Here is an 18,524-nt window from a genome sequence, read left to right on the forward strand (position 1 = left end):
CCTCCTCTACACCAAAATTACAAAGTGCCCCTGCTTCAGCAGAAATATTTATGGGAAATGGATAATACTGTTTTGCTATTCCACACCAATCACATATGAAAAAGTTATAAATTTACTTCCATCTTGAGTTCATAATCCATTTTCCAAATTATTTATTCATTATGAAACTATCATACTTAACCAAAATGGCACATTTTGCAATTTTTGGGGAGATAGAAGGGCAAATTATGAATGGCTTGTTGGGGATTTAGAGAATATACAAGGGCAAAGTTTTGGCTTCAAACCTATATGAACCCCACCGCTTTCAACTCAAACTCCCAACCTCACATTCTCACTTTCTTCAGCATTTTTTAAAACCCAAGAAAGCTCTACAAAGTAAAAGAAACTCGACAAGGAAGCAAGAAGATCAAAATGTCTCTTGTGACAGCAGAGATCAAGAGCAAGGCTGATGAGCTGTACCATGGAGATGAGCTCTGCCAAGAAAATTCAAAAAGATTGCTCACAGAAATCAGCCTGCCCAATGGCCTCTTGCCCTTGAAAGACATGGAGGAATGTGGTTATGTGAAGGAGACTGGATTTGTGTGGCTTAAGCAGAAGAAGAGCACAACCCACAAGTTTGAAAAGATTGGGAAGCTGGTCAGTTATGCCCCTGAAGTCACAGCCTATGTTGAGAAAGGCAAGATCAAGAAGCTCACTGGGGTCAAGACCAAGGAGCTCTTGGTTTGGGTGACACTCAGTGACATTTACGTTGATGACCCTCCAACTGGGAAAATCACTTTCAAGACTCCTTCTGGGCTTTTTAGGACTTTCCCTGCGTCAGTTTTTGAGAGTGAGGAAGCTGCTAACAAGGATGTCAAGGACAAGAAGGGAGTGAAGGCAGCCAAGGGAGTTGTAGAAGTCTAAGAACAGGGTTTAAAATGTCAAGATGACTGCAAGAGTTTTCATATAAAGGCTCTGTCTTTCTTTGTTGGTTCTTGCTTTTTGTCATTCTGATTGTGTTCTGTTGCTTTCTAGTCCTTCTAATAGTGCTACTTTAAAATGAAATAAAATTAGCGTTTTTTTTCCCATCTATTTTGATGGTCCAATTTTGATGGGCAGAAGACAAATCTTTAAGTCTTTCCTTATGGTTAGCAATTAACTTTTTAACATTCAAATTAAATGCCTTCTCAAGCAGATTTCTTGCAAACTTTGGATTTTAGACCAAAACCAGAAGCTATGAGAAGCATAAACCAGAAACTTTGGATTAGATTCTGATCATTCAACCAACCTTGAACAAACACAATCACCCCATCCAATGCCTTGCACCAAATAGCAGAAGCCATTTAAGTTCAATCAATTCAAGGGCATTCGAGTATCATAATGAAAAGAAAGTTGCAACTAACACTTGCCACAAAGGAGTCTACCAAATTCAGAAGTTCAAGATTGCTTCTTGATTACAAGGGCTAGTTTTGTAACTTAACATCTACTACCATAACAAGTACTCTTTGGAAACCTTTCCATTTGCACCAGTAATCACAGATGCAAAGCCTGCCAAAAATACACAATCAGACAACAACTAATTAAAGCTCCAAGAACAAATATATTATAGAAATAAGGAAATATCTGACGGTGCTCATAGTCATACTATCATCATCATTTGACGCTGAAACTGCACACATGGAGTAGGTTTCAGCAGGCAGGTGGAACTGCAACTTTAAACTCTTATTCATTTATGAACAATGTTTTTCTCAGATGATTATTTATGAACAACTTTCTGCACCAACTTTCTATTTATTGATCTTAGGCAAGGGCCCTAAGTTACCAAAAATGAGGATCAATGTACGAAGCAGAATGGGAACAGGGATTTCATACATCACTTAGCCCGGAACATGGAAAGATGCTTGAACCAATGGAAGTCAAGCTTTTAAATGTCATATATAATTTTCCTTTCGAAAATGAATAGTGTAGGACCAAATTTTTGAGACTTGTACAAGGCTCTTTGAAAATATCCTTGGATTTGGGGTTCTTCCCATTTTATTTAAATTTTTGTTCACTTTATTCATATTTTGCATGCTGGTAAAAGATTTTAGGAAGATGCTGCAGAAGTTAGAGCCCAGCTCTTTTCCTAACTCTCTAACTGACTCACATGAGGAGGAGGATCCACATGGATTCTACATTATTCTGCATCTCATCTTATGTAAAAGGGTTAAGAAAAAAAAGAGAAACTAATTAGGTTCTCAAGCATTTTCCAAGTTTATGTGTTGGAAAGTGGTAAAACTTTGCTTAATACTTCAATGTAAAAAAACCTTGAACATGGCAAAGTAGAACCTTGATGTCAATAAGAGTGGCTGAAAGTTAGAAGTTCATACCCGAGAAGCCATAACCCATTTGCCACCAATCCAATCCTGATGAAGCCTTAACTCAGAGTGCTGAAATTCAATTTCCTCATAGGTGCCCCTGAAGTAGACTATGTACCTTGAGCCCCTAAGAACCTTTGAGATCACACCAACCCACCAACCATCATTGTAATATCCATCAACCTCTTGAAGCAAACTGAAATGATCAACAACAGTTTCGGGTGGACAAGGTCTAATGTGCAGCGTATCAATCTCTTCTCTCAAAAATGCTGAATCATCTTCAGTCCTCAAACTCTGGTATTCAATAAGGAACTTGTCCTCCCCCACAGCTTCCACTATAGTTGCAGCAAACCAAGCACCATTAAAACCCTCTTCGTCACTGCTAACCTCAACTGGCGTTCCTTTGGTAAAAATCTCATGAGTTGACACTTTCTGCAATTTAGAAATCTCACCTTGTCAAATGTGAACTAAAGATAAATGAGATAAAAATGACCAACAATAAAAAGAAAAAGAAAGTGCCCAGACAAAGGAAGAAATGCTGACAGACCAAAATTGGTATACAAAAACCACCGAGGAAAGAAAATATCATCCAAATAAATTTGTTAGAGTTTCAAATCTTAAAACCTCTAGTCAACATTAGCCCTTGTGAGGCATCATCATTGGTCATTTTATTAATGTGAAACTCTAATGCTTGATTTCTAGTGAAGGATACTGGACCTCAAAATCTTAAGGGTGCTAGTTGTCTTATTTCCCAATGTATTATATTGTGATCCCAATGCAAGAAATCCCTTGCAATCTTTTAACCCAAATTGCAGTTGATCAAACTAAAGCTCAAGCACAACAATTCCTACTTATTTTAGCCTACATGCATACACTTTCCTTGTTTATGAAATTTTACTTTTTACAAATTGATCGGTAAGAAATTTAAATAAATCATATTCACTCAAGCTGCAGGAAATTAAGGAAAAAAAAGGGTTTGGGTCCTCGGTCAATCTCTAACAAATAAAAGGAAACATTTTTTGGGCCATTTTCCTACAAACCAAACAAGCCTAGAAAAACCCGAACTATAAGAACTGAAAAGTTTGAAAATTTTTCTTACCTCTCCTTCTTCTTCTTCTTCTTCTTCTTCTTTCAGGGAAGGCTCCAAATTCTTGACGGCAGATCGGCGGTTGATGTTTGGATCGGGTTTGTTTCTGCGTCTCGGAGGCATTGTGGGGTTTTGGGTTCGTACTTGGCTTAGTTTGAGGCCAGTCAGTGTTTTAGTTGTGGTCTTTCACTTTCAACTATGTACTTTGAGCAGTATATATTATGTCGACGTGTCAATACTTTATTGGACAAACATGGCGGGACTTTAGGGGGCAAACATGGCGGGATTGAGGAGAACGAGACCATTTGGGCATTTACCAAGAACTGCCACTTGGGTTTTTCAACAAAGTTCAAACCTTTTAGCTTTCTCTCCATCTTAATGAGTTTGGCTAAATTAAAGCCTCTAACTTTAGCTGCAAAATCCACTTTGAATCACAAACCCATGTCCAAAACAACCATAAATTTGTCTATTTTAGAGACCCATTTGCCCAAATGCCAAAATCTCAAGCAATTCAATCCCATACTCTCTCAGATGATCCTCACTGGCTTCATCAGGGACACATATGCTGCAAGTAGAATTCTCAAGTTCTCCACCGACTCTTCCTTCAGTCACATTGATTTGTCCCTGAGAATTTTCAATCTGATTGAGGACGCAAATGGGTTCATTTGGAACACTATGATGAGAGCTTATATACAAAGAAACTTCCCTCAAAAGGCTTTAAATTTATACAAACTGATGGTGGATAAGAATGCGGATCCTGATAATTACACTTACCCACTTTTGGTTCAAGCGTGCGCTATCCGGGTATCTGAGTTTGAAGGAAGAGAGATACATAATCACATTTTGAAGACGGGTTTTGATTCAGATGTTTATGTTCAGAACACATTGATCAATATGTATGCTGTTTGTGAGAATATGAGTGATGCCCGGAACTTGTTTGATGAAATTCCTGTTTTAAATCCAGTGTCTTGGAATTCGATTTTGGCAGGGTATGTTAGGGCTGGGGATGTGGAGAAGGCAAAGCTTATATATGATCGGATGCCTGAGAGGAACACAATTGCTTCGAATTCTATGATTGTGTTGTTTGGTAGGACAGGTTGTGTAACTGAGGCTTGCCGATTGTTTAATGAACTGCCCGAGAAAGATATGGTTTCCTGGAGCGCATTGATTTCTTGTTATGAGCAAAATGAGATGTATGAGGAGGCTTTAGCTCTGTTTCTGAGAATGGTTGCTAATGGAGTTATGGTGGATGAGGTTGTGGTGGTCACTGTTCTTTCTGCATGTGCAAACTTATCAATTGTCCAGACAGGGAAATTGATCCATGGGCTAGTTGTGAAAATTGGAATTGAAGCTTATGTTAATCTTCAAAATGCCTTTATTCACATGTATTCAAGTTGTGGGGAAATTATGGCTGCCCAAAAACTGTTCAATGCAGCCTACCACTTGGATCAGATATCCTGGAACTCGATGATATCAGGGTACTTGAAATGTGGTTTAGTTGACAAGGCTAGGACATTATTTGATTCCATGCCCGAGAAGGATATCGTGTCGTGGAGTGCAATGATATCAGGTTATGCTCAACATGACCGCTTCTCAGAAACTTTGGCATTGTTTCAGGAGATGCAGCTTCTTGGAATCAGGCCTGATGAGACCACTTTGGTGAGTGTTGTCTCGGCTTGCACTCATTTGGCGGCCCTTGATCTCGGCCAATGGATTCATGCTTATATAAGGAAAAATGGCCTTAAGATTAATGTATTTTTGGGAACAACCCTTATAAACATGTACATGAAATGTGGATGTGTGGAAAACGCATTGGAGGTTTTCCAGGGGACTGAAGAAAAGGGAGTTTCTACTTGGAATGCTCTTATTCTTGGGTTGGCAATGAACGGGTTGGTGGAGAAGTCACTTGAAATCTTTTCAGAGATGAAAAAATGTGGCGTGGCACCTAATGAGATAACCTTTATTGGGGTTCTTGGGGCTTGTCGACACATGGGCTTAGTCGATGAGGGGCGCCGCCATTTTGATTCCATTGTCCAGGAACACAAGATAGAACCCAACGTTAAGCATTACGGATGCATGGTTGATCTTCTGGGGCGTGCTGGTATGCTCAAGGAGGCAGAGGAACTCATTGAGAGTATGCCAATGACACCAGATGTTGCTACTTGGGGTGCCTTACTAGGGGCCTGTAAGAAACACGGGGACCACGATATGGGAGAGAGGATAGGAAGAAAGCTCATTGAGCTTGATCCTGACCATGATGGGTTCCACGTATTGTTGTCGAATATATACGCTTCAAAAGGTAACTGGGATGATGTTCATGAGATTAGGGAAATAATGGTGCAACATGGGGTGGTAAAGATGCCAGGTTGTAGCATGATTGAAGCAAATGGAATAGTTCATGAGTTTTTAGCTGGAGATAACAAACACCCTCAAATAGAGGAGATTGAGAAGAAGCTAGATGAAATGGCTAAGAAACTGAAGATGGAAGGTTATGCACCAGATACAAATGAGGTTTCATTTGACATTGATGAAGAAGAGAAGGAAACTGCTCTTTTCAGACATAGTGAGAAACTCGCTATTGCCTTTGGGCTTATCTGTACAAGTCCGCCAACACCAATAAGAATAATAAAGAATTTGCGAATATGCAATGATTGTCACATGGCAGCAAAGTTCATCTCGAAAGCTTTCAGTCGCGACATTGTGCTGAGGGATCGGCACCGGTTTCACCACTTTAAGCAAGGATCTTGTTCTTGCAAGGATTATTGGTAGCAGACTAGTATTACATAACCAAGTTGGTAAGAACATTATTCACCTTGTTAATGTTGGTTTATTGCTTTAGAACTTCTCCGGTTCTACCAAGAACTGGAAAGGCAGGGTGTGGCACCAACATGATGCTTTTGCAATCAAGCTAATGGCGCTGACAACACCAAATCGATCACGGGGTTGAAGATCAATGCAGTTACTACCTCTGAGAGGTGAAGGAAGGCAGTGAAGTTTATTATGTTGGATAGAAGGATGAATTCAGAGTTCGAGAAACCTGTGGTGGACATCTCTAATGGAAAGATCTGAACTGTACAAAAAGTCACATGTTTCTCTCTCTTTCATGGTCACTGGTTCTAAATCTGAACACTCTCTGTAATAGCATCCCACCATATAATGATGCGAGCAACAATTACAATAAGAAACTTGTGAGCATTGCTTTTAAGGAATCTCTTACTCCAGTGAGCTTGGATGCTGTTTTGTTAGAATTTAGAATTTGATATGGGAGAGAAAACTTAATAAGGTACAGTGAGATGACAATGCAATTCATTAAATTCGATATTGTTATAGTTGTTTCAGATTTATTGCTGCATGTTAATTCAATTCTTCTCGGATAATATTGCTGGTTTGGAGAACTGTTAACAAAGAACTCTTGATTCTCTGGAAAGCAGGATTTTCCCAAGATCGTTTTGTACATGTTGGCTTATAATAAAAAAAGACTAATCCTCTTTACCAGGCTGCCCAGTATCATATTCGTTTACAAAAATCTGAGGACAATCTGTTTGGTGTTTCGGCTTCTGTTCAACTTCCATCATCTAGGTCATGCATAGAGCAATTTAAGTCATTTACGTGCTCTGCCTCTTTCATATGCAAAATCAGAACTTCCAAAACTCCATATACCAACTTTATATGAGAACCCACCTTATCTCCTACAACAAAACTATAAACCTGGTTTCTTACCTCAATCCAACTCCTTCCTGCCTCTTTCTTATTCCCCATACCTCTCATCAACTTCCTCGTATTCGCAAATTCCCCCCATTCACCTTCAGCTGCATAAATATTTGACAACATCACATATGTGCCCACCATATTTGGCCTCAAATCTAATATCCTCCGAGCAGCCACCTTGCCTAGATGTGGAAGCTCATGTTCTTTACAAGCTCCAAGAAGTGCACCCCAAACAGACTCATCCGGCTTAAATGGCATACTCTCGATTAATTCATAAGCCTCCTCAACTCGCCCAGAACGGCCTAGCAAATCCACCACACACCCATAAATGTCCTGATCTGGAGTAACCTTATAATCATTTATCATTGATTTGAAATACCTCAAGCCTTCATCGACAAGTCCGGCATGACTGCAAGCACTCAGAACTGCCATGAACACAATTTGATCAGGTCTTATACCTGATTCTACCATCTCATCAAACAATTCAACAGCCTCTTTTCCATATCCATGAGCCCCATATCCGATCATCATGGAAGTCCAAGAGACTAAATTTCTATGCGACATTTGACTGAAAATTTTGTGTGCGTCAGTTAAGCTTCCACACTTGGCATACATGTCAACAAGGGCATTAGCCAATGCCAAATTCTTATTAAGGCCTTCCCGAATAATTCTGCCATGAACTTGTTCACCATAGTTTAAAACTGCTGAGTTAGCACATGCCGATATGACACTGCAAAATGTGAAGCTATTTGGACTAAAGCCTTCTGAATCCATATGCGAAAATATAAGTAGGGACTCTCTAGAATCAAATCTTTCGTATCCGGAAATTAAGGTGTTCCATGTGATCAAATCTCTTTGAGGCATTTCATGGAAGTACTGATTTGCCTCTGATAAACAACCAAACCTGCAATACATGTCCAGTATGGAATTCATGACAGGAAGATTGGACTCAAATCCATGTTTAATCACTGCTGAATGTATTTGCTTGCCAAAAGTATGCGACCCGATTGAAGCACACGCTCTAATCGCAATTGAAAAGCTAAATGGGTTCAGTTCTGCTTCCTCCTGTTTTGCCAACACATTCAAATATTTCACGTACATTGCATAAAGTTATGTACACTGATCCGAAGAATGAATTCTACATATGCTGTAACAAGATATTTACATATTACCTATAGAGTTTTTCGAAAAACCAATTCGTTTAAGGAAATGTGTAAGGATGAATCAGCCACTTACCAGCAACATTTGGCGGAAAACTTGAAGCCCGCCATAGCCATTACCTCTGTGAGTGAAGCCAGTGATCAAAGTAGTCCATGACACATCATTTTTTTCATGGATATCATTAAAGACCATGCATGCGTCGTCCATGCTAGCACAACAAGTAGCATACATGTCCATGAGTGCATTTTCCACATAAATGGATCCCTGCATGCCTTGCTTGATAGCCCCCCCATGAACCAATGCACCACACGAAAGAGCTTTCATGCCTTTACAAGCCTTCAGCACACTAGAAAAAGTAAAAGCATTTGGCTCCATTTCATTCCTCACCATCTCACAGAACAGAGCCCATGCATGGCTGTGGTGACTGCAAGACGTGTACCCAGCAATCATAGCAGTCCATGCAACCACGTCTCTCTCTGGCATTTCATCGAACAGCTTACGTGCTTCTTTGATTAATCCCTTTTCAAAACATGATTTAATTAAATTTGTAGCTAAAATATTGGGTCTTTTTGGTAAAAATGATGGGTTTGAATGTGTGGTAAAGTTCCGGGCCCACTGAAGTGAGTTTCTGATTATGGGTGGTATGAGTTGGAAATGAGTTCTGGATAGTGATTTTTGTGTGCTCATTTGTGCTGCACTTCAACATGATCAAAGTCTTTAAACTCCTATTTATGGTGTTCCAAAGTTTGCAATTTGGTTCATCTATTGAACTGAGGAACTCTTGAATTGTAGACGTGGATTAGGCCAGTTGGCTAAGACAGTAAGCCCGTCCCATTATACTCAAATTCGAGTTTGTAAATTAAATTAATTTAAAGTAATTTAAACTATCGTTTGCAAAATAATTTTTTTTAAATATTCTTAAATCAATAGATTCTATTCTAAAAAAAAATATTTAAAACAAATCAGTGGGTTCATATTCCAGGACATACCCATTACACAAAATCCTTTGAGATGGGCTAAAGGCCCAAAAGTTTTGTTTAATAAGTAGCCTTGTGTTGGCCACGCAGCCCATTAAATTATTCATATTTTACTATTGTTTTATATTGGAAATTAGACTGTTTTTCCTTTTTTAAATTGGCGGATTCTTTTCTACTATTCCTAGTTTGATATCAACCAACCTCCTCTATATAAGGCACACTCGTCGACTGGTGCTGCCACCGAGTGTACACACATATAGCATACGAGGGTCTCTCACGAAACCTTGAAAATATCACTTTTCTGACTACTTTCCCGCACTTTCTCGGCCACCAAACATCCCAGTCATGTTCCTACTGAACCAAATTCGTCTGGTTTCTTAGGAAAATTGCTCTCATTACCTTCTGATCATAAAGGTAGCATCTTTCTCGTTCCCTCAAATTTCCTCAGCAGCCAAACATGGGTTTATGTGTTTTTTTTTTAATTATTACTATTTTTTTTCGAAAATGTTGTTTGGTTGGTTGTCTGTTAACTCTTGCACTGTGCTAGAATAGTTGTCACTGTTTCTCTGAGTTCTTGTCTACTTGAGCAACTGTAGGTGTTTTACTATAACACCAGCATATTATTCTCTTTTTATTTTATGGTTTGGTGCAGAACTTAAGAGACTTTGGGCTTTTCTGGTTACGAGTATGGTTTTTCTCTGTTTTATTTTTTTTTATCCCTTCAGTAGTTGCAATTTCTTGTCCTAGATATAAAGGTTGCAACTTTTTTTATGTACTTTATTCTTACATCCATGCAATTATAATTATTGCTTTTATTTTCTCCCTTTTGATATTTTCTTTGTAATATTAGTAGGTGAATTTTGCAAGTTTTTTGTGCTAGAAAGTGAGGTGGAATTTTGACTAGTACTTTGGAGATCCTTGACTTTACATTAGCATGTGGAATCCCCGGAAACAGTAAATTATGTGGAAAGTGAATCAGTCTGGAAGTATCATAAACTAGAACCTGTTTGCTTTGTTTGTCACTTTCTTTATCAGTTAAATGAGTTAGGGTTCTTGTTCATTCGCTTGTGATATATCTCCTGAGCTGATTTTGTTAATAATTTATGAGAGAAAAGAGTGCATTCAATAATCTGGATATTGTTCTCCAAAAATAAATTTAGCCTCATAAAGGTTATAGTTCTAACTAACATGTGGTGAGAAAACGGTAGCATTGTAACCTACTCTCTATCTCTCTCTGCCGCACTCACACGCATGCGCGTGCGCATTTACTTCGTGCATATGGGTTATCAATTCTTAAGTTGTTAAGATCTATTCTTAAATTGCAAGATAATGGAATTATAAGATCTGTTGCGGGTTTGTGTAACGGCATTGTTAAGACCGTCTCTTAAATAAAAGAATCAGGGTATCATCTTTATATGCATGAGAATCTTACTGAACATCTTGACTTAGTGTGGTGTCAACTTGAGTTGCATTGCTATCATATACTTTTAGATTCTGTGTGTCACTCTGATTTTGTGATAAGTTAGCTTTCCTACATTGGCGTAGATTACCATCATTTGCTTGTAACTCAAATATGATTATTGTGTATGGCTTATTTTGATACACTTATGGTAACTATTAGTGAAACATCTCCTAAATATATATTAATCTTTCCTCTTGTGGTTGAACTATGTCTTATGTACATTACAACCAGTAAAGGGAGGCATTACTGTAGCAGAGAGGCAGACAGCCGGACATGGCAGACTTAGAAAATTTGCTCCTTGAGGCAGCGGGAAGAACCAATTCAGTTGGGAAAAAACGGCAGCGACTTCCACCTAGGAAGCAACACGGAGGTTCCTATTCTGATGACGGAAGTGACTCCAGGGATGAAGACTCTGATTATGATCGTAGTTATGCAAGCAGGAAGTCCTCTCAAGTTCCTCTGAAGAAGAGACTTGAACCTGAAAAGAACAGTGATGAAGAAAGCGATTATGGCGATGGTTCTGACCATGAGGGTGAAAACAGTGATGACTCTGATGTTGGCCCTGATCTTTACAAGAATGAAGCTGACCGAAAATGGCTGGCAGGGTTGAGTGAACTTGAAAGAGAGATGATTTTGACAGATCGAGCAGAAAAGAAAGACGGTAAGGATTTTATGGAGAAATTGAGATCAAAGAGAGGCAATGCAAGATCTACCCAATCAAGGAAAGAGACTTCTCCTCTTCCATTGTCTCGCGGTGTACGCTCATCAGCTAGGACTGCTGACAAGTCAGCTGCAATGGACGATGCATTGAATCAATTACGAGCAAAACGTCTGAAGCAACAAGACTCGAAGGCTCACCATAAGTTGAGGGACGCATCAAGAGCAAGTGAAGGTAGCCAGGGTACTTCACCGATCAAGAACAAGTGGAGTCTGAGTAACTCCAGTCAAATTGAGAAAGCAAGTGGGTTACACAGTGAAGATGAAGCATCAAGTGCAGATGGTGAATTGCTTGACAGCGATGAAGACGTGTCAGAGCCACCAACATTTCAGGAGATAAAGGAAATTACTATCCCAAGGTCAAAACTTGCAAAATGGTTTATGGAACCATTTTTTGAGGAGTTAATTGTGGGTTGCTTTGTTAGAGTTGGAATTGGGAGATCATCAAGTGGTCCTGTCTACAGGCTTTGCATGGTTCAGAATGTGGATGCCATGAATCCTGACCAGCAGTACAAGCTAGAGGGTAAAGTCACACATAAATATTTGAATTGTGTTTGGGGCAGTGAAAGTTCTGCTGCCAAGTGGCAGATGGCTATGGTCTCAGATTCTGCTCCCCAGGAGGAGGAGTTTAAACAGTGGTTTAAGGAAGTAGAGCGTACTGCTGGCCGAATGCCAAGCAAACGAGAGGTATTAGAAAAGAGGGAGATGCTTCAAAAATCAAATACATATGTTTACTCAGCAACCACTGTGAAGCAAATGCTGCAGGAGAAAAAGTATGCCTCATCAAGGCCAGTAAATATTGCAGTTGAGAAGGATAAATTGAGGAGGCAGTTGGAAATTGCAGAAAGTAAGGATGATGAGGTGGAAGTTGAGAAGATCAAGACAAGGCTCCAGGAGTTGGAAGCATCCAGGCAAACCCAGGGGAAAGATACCAAAGCTTTTAGATTAGCTGAGATGAACAGGAAGAACAGGGTTGAGAATTTTAAAAATGCTTCAGGATTGAAACGAGTGAATATGAATCTGAAAGCTGGGGAGGCTGGTTATGATCCATTCTCAAGAAGATGGACTAGATCGAGAAATTACTATGTTGCAAGGCCTGGAGGAGCAGGTGATGAAGCTGCTGAGGCAACAGACGGAACTGCAGGTGTAGCCAGTAACGAGGACAAACCAACGGCAACAGGAAAGAGTGGCATGGAAGCAACAGAGGCAGCGCTTGAAGCTGCAGCTGGTGCAGGGAAGTTGGTTGATACAAGTGCTCCTGTGGACAAAGGGACTGAGTCAAATATGCTGCACAATTTCGACCTTCCAATCTCATTGGCTCCACTGCAGAAGCTTGGTGGAACTCAGGGCGCTCAGATTGCATACATGACGAGGAAACAAAAGATAGAAGCAACAGTTGGGTGCCGAGTGCGGGACGACGGGAAGAAGCATGCTTCGACACTGTCTGTTAATGACTATATCAGAAGAAGAGGGCTTCTCAACTAGATGCTCCACCCTGGTATCCGTTTAAGTAGTGGTTTGTAAGCTTTGCTTCTTTAGTTGGGTGAAGCCGCTCTTATGGGTTTGACTTTGTTATCGTCAGTTGTAAAATGTATATGCACCTTTCGAGGACTTGTTATCGTCAGTCCATTTTCTCTAAGTCTATCATATGCATTACCTGGTTTATTGTTACTAAAGCAAATTTTATGCTCAGTATTTAGTGAAAAAAGATCAATGGGTCCATAGTTCAATGGTAAGAGAATATGCATCAACGGTTTCAAGTTCAAACCCCAATGACAGCTCCCCCTCCCCCTTTCAAACTACGACAAACCAAAAAAAGGTGGAAAAAGGCAATTTAATGAGCCTCAACTAAGCAAACAAACCATTCACAAACCTAGTAATAATTTAAAAAAAAAAAAAAAATTTACAGGTTTTCTTTAAGGAAAATTCAAAGTTCGAAAGATCCTCTGTTTGGAAGAATGAATTGAAAATTGTATAGAATTATTAAATGATGGAATTTAGATCTCCATCGTTTAAATTTCGTTTGGATTTATGTATGTCGAATTTTGTAAATGACATAAATTATAGTGAAAACAAATTACTGCTCAATAAAAATTGCAAAATAACGCCTCTTTTGGTAGAAATTAAACTCGGGAATCTTACTTTTCAATTTCCACGATTTTTTCTGCGCGTCATTTAATAAGTTTCATGCTTAAATTGCCAAACAATGGAAATAACAATTTCTCCTCTTCAATTTTCGACTTTTAGCTAACTTATGAGTTATTTTTCTCCATCCAAACATAGTGAAAACCAAACTCTTACTCTATTAATACAATACAATTCAATTATCCATTATTCGGTGTTGAGTACAAGTAGAAATGTCAATGATCAGAAACCAAAAGGCATTCTGTAAAAGATACATGGAGCAATGTAAACATGTAGTAATTGTTACAAGTACATACAGATGACAGATTACCTTTCCTGCGGTACCCTTAATATTCCCACCATACTTGGTCATTTTAGTTGCTCATTCCGATCAACTCAACTGATTAATCGGATGGCAAAACAAATGCAAGTATCAGAATATAAGAAACGAAAACTGTATAATGCACTTTGAAGTCGACGACTGTTCTCTATCCACTTTTTAGTACCCTATCCTAAACTTGTTGCTGTACAGTACAAAGGCCAAATACTTGCCCTTGAAAGAATGAGTCTCATTATATGAGAATCTGAGACTTAGCAGCGCCTCTGGAGCATTTTTTGCGGCCGCTCTTGCTAAGTGCACAAACACAGATCTCAAGAAGTTCATAATCTTCATCCCAGAATAACAAGGCCGCCTTCTCTGGATTCTCCAACAGCATTTTAGTTGTGAGGTACCCAGCAATGGTCCATGTTTGGTACAGTCGCGATTGCTTTCCGATAAACTTCCCCGTTCTGGTATCGTAGTATTCAGGCCAGCGGTCTGATCGAAGCCTCTTCTCAGCCAAAGCAGCTGCCTTTTGAGCTAGATCAATTCTGCCCATCTTGAGGCACGCCAATGTGAACTGAAATAGGATATCAAAAGAATTTTAGAGGGAAAAGCTAAATTTGAATACATACTTAAAGAAGAAGGGAGGTATGCTGAACATGACCATAGATCACATTTTTAAGTGTCTCTGCTACCTTCCCTGCCTAACTTCTTCACTGAACCTAAACTACATAAATTCTGAAAGTTTCCAATCCCATAATATACAATGGTAGTATCATGACATCCAATTCCACAAAAATGAGAATTCCTAAAAGTATTTATCTAGCCAGGCAAGGCTTACCTGCCACAGGAGTGTCGGCCAAGATCCACCATTATGATATGACCAAGGGCTGTAGGAGTCAAGACAAACATATTTCAGTGATCATGAACAAATTTGATGGTAAAACAAGACAATTAGCAAAAAAATGTGCAGGCAACTCACGTATTCTTCGGGTCACTGCCAGTTATTATACGCCACTCTTCAAATTCCAAGGCAGGATAGCATATCTTAAGTGGCATATGCCCCACAAGATCATCCCATTTGGCTTCTATCAAATTCAGTACAGAGTCATTTTGCTTTGGAGTACCCAAAGATGAAACAATGGACCAAAGATTTCCAAGAGTGAAAAACCTAAAGTCCATGTGAGCTGGTTGTAGATTGCCAATAAAATACCCGCCTTCCTCTGGAATCCAGTCCATTAACCACAAAGGAATTTGTTCAGGGTAGATATTGAACTTGTTGGTGGCCTCTGTAGAGTACTCTTCTGTCTTATATCGATATATCTCATTTATCTTTTTCATATCCACCCAGTAATATTCTCTGATGTGGAATGACAACGCGCTGAGTCTGTTGTTGATTGCCCTTACCAAAATCTTGGATCCATCATTTAGAGCAAGCATCTCACGGGAGCACCGAAGAGCTGAGTAAAATAAGGCCTGAAGAATCATATTTGGCATAAATTATATTAGCCCAATGTGATACATAATTTAACTTGAATATGATGCACTAAAACCGATAACACATGGCTGTAATAAGGATGGCATGACCATATAAGAACTGGCATGGTATCATACAAAAGGACATGAACAGGACGCAGCCCAAGATTCTTAAAAAACAGAAGGACGTGAACAGGAAGCATAGTTTTAACAATTTTCAGTATTTATGTTCAACAAGGAAACCACCAACATCGTTAATTTGGACCTATTACCTGTTCCACGTCCTTTTTTACAACCTCTAAAAGGGCTCTAAGTGTGACATTCAAACAAAGTAGCCCTCTTATTGTAGACTACAGAAAGAACATAAATTGATGAATACTTTAACATCTAATAAGCACCCTCAAGGACTATGCAAAGCAGCTTTTCAACTCACTTGGATCTCAAGGGGATGACCATGGATACCCATACGTCGGTCTATCATGCAGGAGCCATCTGTGACTAAAAGAGAAGGAAACATATCAAACCCATCAGTTAAGCACAGGTTCAGGATCATTTTCAAGCCTGTTTGAACATCCACCCTTTCCTGTAATGCATAGTCACCAGTTATCTTTCCATAAGCCCTCAATAGAATAATCCACCATAATCCTGCCAGAGAAGTTACACAAATAACAAACCATTAGTCATTAGATACCACAACAGAGGAAATTCTTTAAAAATGAATTCCTTCAAAGAAAATCTACAAGATGCACAGGATGAGCACCCAATAACACCAGGATGGCAACAGCAGCAGACTGTGTGCAGCATCCTATAAAAGAATCACATTTTCATTGGCACAACCAATAAAGTTCTGATATACTTACCAGAATCCACAGGTGCAACCCGGCCAATAGCTGATTCACCAAAATCGGGATCTAAAACTTCTTCGTATTTATTCCCATCGAGAGGCACAGTTCTAACTTTAAAACTTGCAGGCATCAATCCCTGCCCTGGGCTATAGCAATCAACAGTTTTCTCCCAACTCTAAGATGAAAGCAACATATAATTAGGAATTCAAGAAACCTGAATAATTAATTCATGGTACACTAGCAAAGAGTGTGGTCCACATAAAAATTTACCGAAGTTATCTATAACATCAATAACTTGAGGGAGAACCATTTTTGTTAAAAAATATGGCAGTTGATACGTATCACCACAGAAGAATATAAAGCTTCACCAAAATCAATGGAATATATGTTTTGGAAAGAAAATATGCATGATGTCAACCCTTGAAATCCAAAATTAGCAATGTCTAAATGAAATAAAAAGGAAATTTGAATATTTGACAACTTGTTAATTGATAAACCAAAGATAAGAAAGGTTCCAAACTTTCTATTCATATGGGTTAATCATTCATTAAAAAACTGACAACATGTATAATCAATGCTCGAGAGGAACGAAGTTCGATAAGTGGATGTGAATGATTACCTGCAATTGCAATGTATGAAGAAGGAAGTTCTTCACTATCTCTCCTTCTCCCTTAAGCAAGAATGCAAGCGCTGACGGAACAAAATCACGGATAAAGACCTGATCATAATTCAATGGTTGCTTGTCACCCGGATCATTTGCTGCAACAGTCCCCACAGGAGTCCCACAATACGTCACAACCGAATCCCTCAATAGCTTCCATGCGTCCTTCTCAATATCTGAATACTCTCTCTCGGCATTCACAACCTTAGCTTCATCCAAACCTTCCTGATTACTTACATTCTGTTTTTCATCACTAACTTCTAACCTCGACTCTTCCTCTCCCACAACATTCTCATCCTTATCAATTCTTTCCACTGCCACAGGCTTCACATTGATACCACCCTGAACATATATCCTCTCAAAATTGTTCTCATTCACACGGGTCTCAATCGACGTCGAAAGGTTTCGAAACTTGGACGCAAGCCTAGCAATCACAGAAACACCCCTACTAGTTGTGCCAACACTATTAGACCTAGATATAACCCCAGATTGGCCAAAACTCCAACTGGGAACCTGAGAAGCTTTGAGTGGATCATTGAAAACGTGTCCAGAGCCCGAAACGCGAAAAGGGTTGGTGTGAAATTGGCATATCTGCTCAAAATTGACGCAAAAATTGGACAAATTTCCCTTCTTTGCTAAACCATGGTAGCATTTTGCAGGTGGGAACCCGAAAAGCGCCGAGTTTCGACAACTAGTTAGGATTCTACAAGTGGGTTTCATTGTCCAGTGACAAAGCAGACTAAGGGAATTCATAACAAAGAATAAGAAATCTGATTGATGAGCAAATTCAAATCTTTAAAAGACGTACGAGATATTATAACTATATGCATATACAGCTACCCTGTTCCTTTGAAGATTGAGATATAGATAACAGCGTTGGGGTTTTCTTCAAACTTACAGAGAGGGAAGCCGCTCATCAGAGGAAGAGAGATTGTGGCAAAAAAAATGGTGTCTGAAAATTTTGGATGAGAGATTGGCTCAGATTAAACAGAGAAGTTAGCTTTTATATGTAAGCGGTGGCGCGTTGGAGACTGCGTTGAAAAAGGGCTCGCTTGGCAAAGAAAATTAATTCTTAGATATTTTTCTATATAAATGAATAATAATAATAATAAAGTTATCATGAAAATTATATTGGACACTTTTATGTAATTTATCAACAGAAAAACAGGAAAATTAATGTTTTTTATACTAAAAATATAGATATTAATTGCTTGAGTTGAGCATAGATTGAGCTTTTGAAACTCTATTTATGACAATTTATAAGTAGATTTGCTTTTCTTTGGCAGAAACTAAGTAGAAGAAAAATAGAAAATTTACTAAAAGGAAAATAGAAAATGTAGACGTAGACAAGTTTGATCTTTCCCCCAAAAGCATAAACAATGGCGGCTTCTCCACGTTATACGGTACTTAGGGCCTTGGCAAGTCTTAGTTAAGATTTTTATTTTTATTTTTTGCAAAAATATAGCTATTTTCTATTTTATCATGGTATTTACTAATTTTCGTTATGGCCGTTTAATTCGTGGACGTTAGGCTTTGGAGCCATATTATATTGGATTTGCAGGTGAGGGATAGTGTTGGTGACGTGTCCATGGATTGGCATCCACTACTTTTCAATGTTTTCATCTGCCAATGTGCGCTTGACAGTAAC

The 18,524-nt window shown here is 39.0% G+C and overlaps 4 protein-coding genes and 2 pseudogenes across 5 annotated transcripts; 3 read left to right on the top strand and 3 right to left on the bottom strand.

Annotated features, from left to right (window-relative positions):
- The first annotated feature begins 300 nt into the window (after window positions 1–300).
- LOC110766056 (plant/protein (Protein of unknown function, DUF538)) lies at window positions 301–1,069 on the top strand. The gene has a single exon (XM_021969311.2). It carries the CDS (start codon window positions 412–414, stop codon window positions 901–903), a length of 492 nt encoding a protein of 163 aa, XP_021825003.1. The 5' UTR covers window positions 301–411; the 3' UTR covers window positions 904–1,069.
- Window positions 1,070–1,218: 149 nt separating this feature from the next.
- LOC110766055 (protein AGENET DOMAIN (AGD)-CONTAINING P1) lies at window positions 1,219–3,572 on the bottom strand. Its single transcript, XM_021969310.2, has 3 exons — window positions 3,436–3,572; window positions 2,349–2,768; window positions 1,219–1,527 (listed from the first exon to the last, which is right to left on the bottom strand). The coding sequence occupies exons 1-3, from the start codon at window positions 3,544–3,546 to the stop codon at window positions 1,513–1,515; spliced, it is 546 nt and encodes a 181-aa protein (XP_021825002.1). The 5' UTR covers window positions 3,547–3,572; the 3' UTR covers window positions 1,219–1,512.
- Window positions 3,573–3,621: 49 nt separating this feature from the next.
- LOC110766052 (pentatricopeptide repeat-containing protein At3g62890 pseudogene) lies at window positions 3,622–6,759 on the top strand (annotated as a pseudogene).
- A 60-nt stretch (window positions 6,760–6,819) lies between these two features.
- On the bottom strand, window positions 6,820–9,124 carry PGN (Tetratricopeptide repeat (TPR)-like superfamily protein). Its single transcript, XM_021969307.2, has 2 exons — window positions 8,368–9,124; window positions 6,820–8,196 (listed from the first exon to the last, which is right to left on the bottom strand). Exons 1-2 carry the CDS (start codon window positions 8,977–8,979, stop codon window positions 6,985–6,987), a joined length of 1,824 nt encoding a protein of 607 aa, XP_021824999.1. The 5' UTR covers window positions 8,980–9,124; the 3' UTR covers window positions 6,820–6,984.
- A 352-nt stretch (window positions 9,125–9,476) lies between these two features.
- LOC110766057 (protein RTF1 homolog pseudogene) lies at window positions 9,477–13,118 on the top strand (annotated as a pseudogene). Its single transcript, XR_015836331.1, has 2 exons — window positions 9,477–9,683; window positions 10,963–13,118. The product of XR_015836331.1 is annotated as a protein RTF1 homolog pseudogene (transcript).
- A 635-nt stretch (window positions 13,119–13,753) lies between these two features.
- Window positions 13,754–17,871, bottom strand: LOC110766058 (alkaline/neutral invertase A, mitochondrial). The gene is made up of 6 exons (XM_021969313.2): window positions 16,835–17,871; window positions 16,231–16,390; window positions 15,804–16,015; window positions 14,877–15,370; window positions 14,736–14,784; window positions 13,754–14,471 (listed from the first exon to the last, which is right to left on the bottom strand). The coding sequence occupies exons 1-6, from the start codon at window positions 17,627–17,629 to the stop codon at window positions 14,145–14,147; spliced, it is 2,037 nt and encodes a 678-aa protein (XP_021825005.2). The 5' UTR covers window positions 17,630–17,871; the 3' UTR covers window positions 13,754–14,144.
- Between the last annotated feature and the right edge of the window lie 653 nt (window positions 17,872–18,524).

This window comes from Prunus avium, chromosome 6, assembly GCF_965620075.1.
Source record: "Prunus avium chromosome 6, drPruAviu1.hap1.1, whole genome shotgun sequence".
In the NCBI taxonomy this organism is placed as follows: Eukaryota; Viridiplantae; Streptophyta; class Magnoliopsida; order Rosales; family Rosaceae; genus Prunus; species Prunus avium.

Coding starts and splice junctions, on each gene's coding strand:
- LOC110766058 (XM_021969313.2), bottom strand. CDS start 17,629: ATGAATTCCCTTAGTCTGCTTTGTCACTGGACAATGAAACCCACTTGT. Junction 16,391..16,834: donor TTCATACATTGCAATTGCAG/GTAATCATTCAC, acceptor CTTTCATCTTAG/AGTTGGGAGAAAACTGTTGA. Junction 14,785..14,876: donor GGCAGTGACCCGAAGAATAC/GTGAGTTGCCTG, acceptor TGACTCCTACAG/CCCTTGGTCATATCATAATG.
- LOC110766056 (XM_021969311.2), top strand. CDS start 412: ATGTCTCTTGTGACAGCAGAGATCAAGAGCAAGGCTGATGAGCTGTAC.
- PGN (XM_021969307.2), bottom strand. CDS start 8,979: ATGAGCACACAAAAATCACTATCCAGAACTCATTTCCAACTCATACCA. Junction 8,197..8,367: donor TTTTCCGCCAAATGTTGCTG/GTAAGTGGCTGA, acceptor TTGGCAAAACAG/GAGGAAGCAGAACTGAACCC.
- LOC110766055 (XM_021969310.2), bottom strand. CDS start 3,546: ATGCCTCCGAGACGCAGAAACAAACCCGATCCAAACATCAACCGCCGA. Junction 2,769..3,435: donor AAGAAGAAGAAGAAGGAGAG/GTAAGAAAAATT, acceptor TCTAAATTGCAG/AAAGTGTCAACTCATGAGAT.